General features: G+C 39.0%; 1 protein-coding gene across 1 annotated transcript; it reads left to right on the forward strand.

The window, feature by feature from the left end:
• Positions 1-2,966: 2,966 nt before the first annotated feature.
• On the forward strand, positions 2,967-8,588 carry LOC149166001 (uncharacterized). Its single transcript, XM_089430015.1, has 3 exons — positions 2,967-4,760; positions 8,228-8,286; positions 8,483-8,588. Exons 1-3 carry the CDS (start codon positions 2,967-2,969, stop codon positions 8,586-8,588), a joined length of 1,959 nt encoding a protein of 652 aa, XP_089286141.1.
• Positions 8,589-8,936: the final 348 nt, after the last annotated feature.

The following is an 8,936-nucleotide window of genomic DNA, read 5'->3' on the forward strand; positions in this document are numbered from 1 at the left end:
GGAAATTCAATATGCCTCTGCATGCAAGGAAGTGCTCACTGACATTCAAGCACTGTCCGCTCCAAAACGACCTATTGTTCGCCGCCTGTGAACTTTTTCTTAAGGCTTCATCTACCACGCCTGTTTGTACATAAACAAACATTTCCACACAACTAATTGTCTCATCTTTGTAAATTACACACCCATGTTATTATGATGAAACCTGTAGTTTTCATTGCAAATACTCTCTTCCAGTCATTCCAACATATGTATGTTTGCCATTTACATTTTACGTAATATAAATATCAACATTTGTAAAGAGTCACTACATATGTGTCTCGTTCGTTCTGTACATGGTACACATTGATCCCTTGCTTGCTAAGCTATTCATTTTATCGCTCAAACATGTCAAACAAATTTTTTTTTAAGAAAAGGGAACGAAATATTTTGAATCTTGTTTCTCTCCTCTCAATGAAAGATACTGAAATGACATATGATTTCATAGCATTCCTAATTGCATGTTTTCCCTTCTACCTAATGTACCTATCTTCACCGATGTTGAACTAAAAAAAATTTAAATCTATGTTCAAAATATAATGTTCCAATTTCACAATGGATGTGCACCCAATAAAATGAGATACCAAACATGCACTACTTGTTTACGAAAACTAACAACTATTACTTGTACTTGTTTAGATATGCCACCAAACAATCAACTTGCGGCCAAAAACAAGCGGCGGCGTATTCTTTATGCACAACAAAAGGATCGAATAAATGCACGACGTCGACTACTTTATGAACAGCACAACAACCCTACTACTTCCTCTACATCCCTTCCCACCTCAAATGCTCTCCCACCTATACAAACCAACCCAGCACACGTTCATCATATCCAATATAACCCTCCCCTTAACGAAGAACACCGTCGCTTTCGAGAAAGGATTGATGGACTTTCTACCTTGCATGTTTGCACAACATGCAAGGAAGCATACCCAGGAATGAAAACAAAGCTCTTCCACAATAGACTCTCTTGTTTTCGTTGTGCATCATCTAAATCTACCAATCGTTTTTCTGAACTAAACAACATGGACCCTGGAGAACAACCCTGTGTCCTTCACCAATTAACCCAAGTTGAAGAAATGCTCATCGCACGTGTCAACCCCATTCTACAAGTTACTCATTCCCGTGGTGGTCAATATAAATATAGTGGCCATACAATTAGCTTCCCTCAAGATATCACCAGTATTGCCAAATACTTACCCCGGATGCTCTCTGACTTAGACATCCTCATTGTGAAAAGGCAAAATCCATCTGAAAAGGCTTACGAATTCTACGTTTGCAAATCACGTGTCCTTGCAGCCCTTGAATACAAAATAAAATATGACCCTTACTACCGTGATGTTCAATTGAATTCATCTACAATTTCTATGCTGCCAGATCTCCCTACAGACATTTCTTCTCCACAGTGTAACCACCTCCTCTTTTGAACCCCATCAAACCACTACTGATAGCACTTATAATCCTGATGATGTCATGCTACCTCCACTAGAAATCCAACCCTCTTCTTTCGTTCCAGTCCTCCCAAATTCATGTACCAAGCGTGACCACATTTGTAACTATTTGCACTCGACCCATTCAAGTTCAACAAGCTCTATCGATTGGCCTCCAATATCTCCAACCGCTATAAATGAATACAACACCATCGGCCTCCTTGCCATGGCATTCCCCACACTCTTCCCTACAGGCATTGCAATGATCATGCAACCAAGACTTACAAAAGTTGAAATGCATGAATATGCTTTGCACTTGCTTCACTACCATGATAACCGCTTTGGCCAACACCCAAGATTCCGCTACTATCTTTATAACATTCTAATGCGCCACCGTAGCCAAGCAACAGCCAGTGTCTTCGTGAAGAAGTACATTGAGAACAACTTGCCAACAACGGTATCAGACCTACGCCAGTGTCTTCATGACTCTCCGGATTCAAGATTGCCAGAGCAAATAATGAGGTTTGGGTCAGCTCTACGAGGAACACGGTCTTTCTGGAACAAACGCCGATCTGAGCTGACTGACATGATCACGCAAATAGGAAGCCCAACATTCTTCTTCACTCTCAGTGCAGCTGATACTAAATGGCATGACTTGCACACGATCATGCCCACAAGTGTTCCTTCCACTTCAGTCAACCCCTTCCAATGGAAAATCCAAAACATAATTAAAAACCCACATCTAACAGCCCAATATATGCATTGTAGATTTACAATTTTCCTTGAAGAAATCCTTCAAAAAGGCCTCCATGCAACCGACTACTGGTGCAGGTATTATTTAATATCCATATCCCTCTACATTAATTTTATACATTGCATATACATGTATTAACTGAATGTACCCTTCATGTTATATTCAGATACGAATGGCAACATAGAGGATCCGCACACATTCATGGCTTCCTTTGGCTACAAAATGCACCAAACATGGACACACTTGATTGGGACAATGCATTAGAAGTTGCTAATGCACAGAAATATTTCGACCACTACGTAACTGCTTGGAATCCACGTCAGGTAGAACATCGAACTATTCCGCTTCACCAGTCAACAATTCATAACCCGTGTCTCCTTGACACAGCATCAATATTCGCATCCAATCAATTTGAAGACTACACAGAGCTTGTCAACTACGTTCAACGTCATACAAAGTGTCATGAATCTTCCTGCCTCCGTAAGAAAGACAATGTGCTTAGCTGCCGATATGGAGTACCGTGGGAATTGAAGTCCACTTCTTCACTTTTCATTGATGATAAGGGTCATAAAACCTATGTCCTTGCTCGCAATGATTAAAGATTGAATATTCACAACGCCGATCTACTCTCTATTTGGAGAGCAAATGTTGATTGCCAACCAGTCCTTTCTCGCCATGCTGTATTGAAATATATTTCAAAATATGCAACAAAAGCAGAGACAAGATCTGAGAGCTACCGTCAAATGCTATCGCGACTATCACAAAGTGCCCTTCCAGAAGCACCTACTAGTGGTGTCATCCGGAAACTCCTTACAGAAACCATTGCAGATAGAGACATTGGTGCACAAGAAATATGCCATATGTTACAAAAGTTACCTCTCTCTCTTTGCAGCCGTACCTTCCGTTCTTTGAATGTCAACAGGGTTGTTTTCAAACGTGTTTCGCAAGATACTGAAAATCCTGGTTCGACACCAAACTTTATCGTTGCGTATATGAACAGGCCTGCCTCACTAGAAGCACTGCCCCTCCTTGAAGCTGCTCGCTCGTGGTCATATTCTGCCCAGCGGAGAAGAAACCACTGGAAACACATATTCCCCCCAATGATTGTACATGTCTTGCCCCATTACAATGTCATTCCTTCCTCTACTAATCCTTCTTATGCCACCTTCTGCTGGAGTGAATTACTCTTGTATTTCCCCTTCCGAACACTCCCTGATGATATCGGTTCAAATGATGCAGAAATTATTGCACACTGGGAACAAAAAAAGGGTGCATATACACCATGGCATGTCCATCGCGAACCCGAAAACCCACAAAGCCCACCTACTGAAGATCAACCTACCCCACACACCCCCCCTGATTCCATTCAGCTGGATGAATGGCAAATCCTCTCTCAACTACACCCAGGTTACAATATTGCAATTGATGACCTCGACATGATTGGCTACCGCGACTTCGATGTCAACCACAATTGGTCACAAAATACTGTCCCTCCCCCCTTGCAAGAAACTGCCATCAATTTCATTGAATTCAACCGCTCACCCATTCAAAACCAACATCATTCATTTTCCAACCTTCCCCATGAGCATACATTATCCCCTACCCAAAGCATAGCTTTCACCGCTATTTTTTCACACTTCAAAACCTCTTCGCCAAAATCCCCACGGAAGATCATCGTACAAGGAACAGCTGGCACAGGAAAATCCCATTTGATTAAATGCCTTCACCAAGCATTTGTGGAAAACTCGCCAGCCAACAAAAACCCTTTATTGTTACTTGCACCAACCGGCGTTGCAGCTTTCAACATAAATGCCCTCACAATTCATTCTGCCCTTCATATCCCTATCAAGACAATGCATCCTCTCGAAGGCCAGCCGCTCCTACACCTGCAAGAGCAACTCCGTCATGTAGAATACATCCTCATTGACGAAATGAGCTTCATTGGTCCAAAAATGCTTTCTCGCATTGACGATCGTCTAAGAGAGGCATTCCCTCTTCATCGGAATACACCATTTGGTAATCGCTCAATTATCCTTGTTGGAGATTTAGGCCAACTCCCACCTGTGAAAGACATTCCTTTATATGCTGGGACATCGCGTGGCACTGCACTTTGGCGCAGCTTCGACATATTCATAACACTTTCAACCGTTTTCCGTCAACAAGGAGCTAGATCATCCCAGGTTGCTTTCCAGCAAATACTCGCAAATCTTAGGAATGGAATATCTACACTTGAAGATTGGCAACATCTAATGTCAAGAACAAGTTCCTCTCTTACACATGAAGAGAAATGCACATTCGACGAGTCCATGCACCTATTCGCAACAAACAACGCAGTTGTCTTGCATAATAAGAAAATGCTCAAACAATTGAACATCCCAGTAGCACTTTGCTCTGCAGAACAACAAAGACAGAAAACTCCTACTACAACAGAAGATGAGCACCTACCTGCAAAGGTGCTCTTATGCAGTGAACAAAAAGTTATGCTCACCAGCAACTTATGGGTACATGCAGGCCTTGTCAATGGCGCGCTTGGGAAGGTCATCTCAATATTTTATTCAACTGACTCAAAGCCCCCAGCATTACCATCCTTTGTGGTTGTTGACTTTCAACAATACAGAGGAACACCGTGGGACATTTCACACCCAACATATGTACCCATTCCTCCCATCACAAGGGGTGCACGCCGTCAGATACCACTTCAAATGGCATGGGCTTTAACGATACACAAGTCACAAGGAATGACATTAGACAAAGCAACAGTGGACATCGGCACCAGAGAACGCCAAGGGCTAACATTCACAACAATTTCAAGAGTGCGGTCACTAGCGGACATACACATCAATCCAGCATTCCCATTCTCCCGCATTGCACAAATGCACAAGAATCCATATCTTAAGCGTAGACAACAAGAGGAATCATTCCTTGCATCAAAATCTATCCATGCTAATACACTTTAGCCAATCATACAACCTGCCTTCCAGAATTACCCACATGGTAAACACCACTCACTACATAACGAAGATTCACATACATTTCTTGCTATTACATTTAATTTCATATGATTTTATACTCATTTGGAATCGTTTAATTTATTTCGAATATTCAAACAAAATCGTCAAACATATTCATTGTCAGTTACAGTGTTTCCTTTTTGGATGCCAACAGGTATGAATACATGCTACCTACGCCAGTTGTATGAGTGTTGCGAAGAAATCCAGCAACAAGAACTTACATTACAAGATATGCAGACAAGGATTCTTCCACAACAATCCATGCTACTTACCGTTTGCGCCCAGCAATTACGTTGTTAAAGAATATAAGGAAACTACTTAAAATTACAATTCACATCCATGAAAGGGATGCACACAGGCAAATGCGACATCAACTGCAGGAACAGCTCGCACAACATGGCACCACAATAAACACTAACTGGTGTTGCCGATGCCATGGCCCATCATGCATATACGATTAGCGGCTCATTCTCAATTACATCTCTACATAATGCTTTTATTGTACATATGCTTACAAGCCAACGAATACTTTCATTGTATATATCTTTACTTATATCTGGCATGTTTAGTTATATCTTAATAGAACTGTTCTCTGTTGTATGAACAAAGAGTATTCAAGTACGTGGTCCACTGCTCTTTGTTTTGGGTTTTATGATTCAACCAACAACTTTTTTTATAAAGAAACACGTTTCTCACTTTAGATAGGTCGATGTTTACAACAACCTATTAGGGAAATTTTCATTCAGCTCTTTATTCCTTTCACACAGCACCCATGAAACTTGTATGTACAGAACCTTATGATGAATCCATAAAATCATAACATCAATGGAAGCCTGCAGCCACATTTGGATTATCTGGTGGGTAAGCCATGTCATAAAATAGATCAGACATCAGAAACCAGAGGGTGAGAAAAACGTAATTAACATCTTCCTTTCACACAACATCCATGAAACTTGTATGTACAGAACCTTATGATGAATCTATAAAGCCATAACATCAATGGCTCATATTTACAGAAAACAGAACAAAGATGTGCAAAAATATGACATGAACATCAAAGCATATAACAACAAGAAATGGATGATTTATTATGGATTCAAAGGGACATGACTTCTATAACACTGTTCCTATCATAACACACAAAAAGCACAGCACAATAATTTGGTTCAGTCCAGACTCTCTACTCTACTCCATATATGAGATACCATACATATATTTATAGATATAAAAGTTTTCAGTCAGAGCCAACAAATCTCTGCCTGAACTGCATAGCACATTCTGCAACCTTTTCAGGGTGTGGAAGGACTTTCTTGACACTCTCTCTCTCCATACATGCATTCACCCAGTATCGAAAATGCACTTAACTCTGCCCAGTAGTTGGTACCTTCTGCCAATGCAGCTTTGAAACAGAAACTATGGTTTTCCTTCAGAAATAACACACGTCCAGCACCACAAATCCCTGGAATTTATGGGAATTTTATCTCTCATGCATTTCAGATTCATATTTGCAATTAAAATAGTAGATGAGGATAGTTCTTGACAGTAGAGGTGTTTTCTTTATAATGAACTATTTCTTTTATTCTGGGCTCTTCACATGCTTGGTGATGCATGTTAGAGTGCCAAGTATTGTGAGTTCAGTTATTTTAGTTTCATATTTTCTAGATATGGCTCTTGGGCCTTTACTCCTTGGATTTTAGAAGTGTTATCATTTTCATTTTGGAGGACAGGTTTGTTCAGTTAACATTCTTTACTGTAGATTACAGCTGTTGGCTTATAATGTGGATAAGTTTAGGTCCTGTTCATCTTTTTGAAAGGTAAATGAAATGGTGTCATTGGTTGCCATCTGAAAGTTTTTTATCTCAATTGGATATGTTTCTCGAATGAGTTCTAGAGTTTTACTACGCATTGGTGCTAAATATGTCCTGACATATGTAATATCGTTAGGGTCTAAGATTTGATAAGTCCTACATTGTACAAAAGAGTTGAAGAAGTTGGAAGATATCACAAAACTTTTGTTTCATGAATAGGATAGCAGGAAGTTGCTCATCTAATAATGCACTGCCATAAAATTTAGCAAATACTACTTTGATTAATTCTTCCACTGATTTCTCGGAAGTCATTATTCTGAACTTTTATTTAGATGGATTCTCTCCCACAAAAGTTCAAGATTGTTAGTAAACCCACATGTTAGTATTTGCACCATGTCATACCATGTGATCCTATTCTTAAAGATAGACTTATGGGTTTTGGCCCAAGCATTCCATTTTTGGAAATTCATTAATATTTCCCTTTGATATCTACAATTTAGATTTGTGATTGATGTGGGATCTATGTTGTCATGGGAAATACTATTGAAATATTCTGAGTTACTAGGACCATAAGGATTTTTTATATTAGATCCAAACTTTGTTTGGCACCATTTTTCCATGCATATTAGAAAGGTTTTACTACTACATCATCCTTTATAGATCTAGGAGGATGATTAATAATAGAAGACTCAAGGAAATCAATATTCAATGTTTTAATGAAAAACGTATTCAAATTATCTACATTGTCTTTCAAATTTTCAAATTGAGATTTCACTAAAGAGGCATTTTCTTTTGCTAGATCAGTAGCAACAATTACTTTCTTGCAATTATTTAAGTTGCTTTATAGAGCATTTTGAGCTGCAAATATCTATGTTTTTCTCTTCCATAAGTAGATTTGGTAAATTTAGGAAATTGAGAATCCATTTCCTTTATTGTATGAGGAGACAAGGATAAGGATCTTTCTCCTTTTAAGATTCTTTGTAGTCTGTGTATTTCTTTTAAAATTAGACCAGAGTTTTCATTAAGCTCATGGAATGACCTTTTTAACTCCTGTGTTCTTTCTTCCATCTCAGTGGATTCTACGTGTCTACCAAATATATATTGTTTCATTTCAAGGATATCTTGTGCCATATCATCAAGATTTTGTGTTAAACAAATATCTTGGTCATTTGACTAATTTTGCAGGCACAAAAGATTTTGAAGCTTAACTGTATTATTTTAATAGCTCAATGCAGACCGCATTCGTAAGTGTTAATCTGAAAGCAGTCATAAGAAATAAACTAAACCTTGATGCCCAAAATCACAATCCTAAAATAATCTGATAGCCAGCACAGCCGAACTTCATAAGATAGTATGGCCAAGGTCTACTAAATTTAAGGCATCCACAACACGCTGCATTTTCTGTTCTCTAAAGATGAATTGTTTTTCCATTGAATGCAGTATACCCCAGAACAGAAACTTTGTACAGAAACTACATGATTTCTCACAGTTGTCATTTTCTGCAATCCAGTACATGGTCCACTGCTCTGTGCTTTTTGTTGGTTAAATGATCTGTGTTTTGCAATATGAGAGAGCAGGTTGGGCTCTAGAGCCCAAATGGCAAGATTCCTTCTACATTAAACAACAAAAACATGTCAGCATTTTACCCTTCCATCACATTCACAAACTTCAGTTTTATATCATTTGGATGTTCAGCTTTCGAAGATGCTCCAGACACTCACAATGGATTGCACATTGCTATTACTCTGTTTTCTAAAACTCTCAATTGCTTAGAAATTTGCAGATATGGACATAAATCCAATTCCAATATCAATTTACCATGTCCAATAATCTCAAGATTACAAATGATAAGAAGCCATCAAATGCATCTCTTCTGAATTTTCACGACAAAAAT

This window comes from Pinus tabuliformis, chromosome 5_1, assembly GCF_031772625.1.
Source record: "Pinus tabuliformis cultivar Carrire ecotype Pingquan chromosome 5_1, CPIR1, whole genome shotgun sequence".
NCBI classification, from domain to species: Eukaryota; Viridiplantae; Streptophyta; class Pinopsida; order Pinales; family Pinaceae; genus Pinus; species Pinus tabuliformis.

Excerpts from the sequence above, each read along its gene's own strand:
- LOC149166001 (XM_089430015.1), top strand. The coding sequence starts at position 2,967 with ATGCTATCGCGACTATCACAAAGTGCCCTTCCAGAAGCACCTACTAGT. Across the intron at positions 4,761-8,227 it reads TCAATGGCGCGCTTGGGAAG|GCACAAAAGATTTTGAAGCT; the intron begins GTCATCTCAATA and ends CTAATTTTGCAG. Across the intron at positions 8,287-8,482 it reads GCTCAATGCAGACCGCATTC|TATACCCCAGAACAGAAACT; the intron begins GTAAGTGTTAAT and ends CATTGAATGCAG.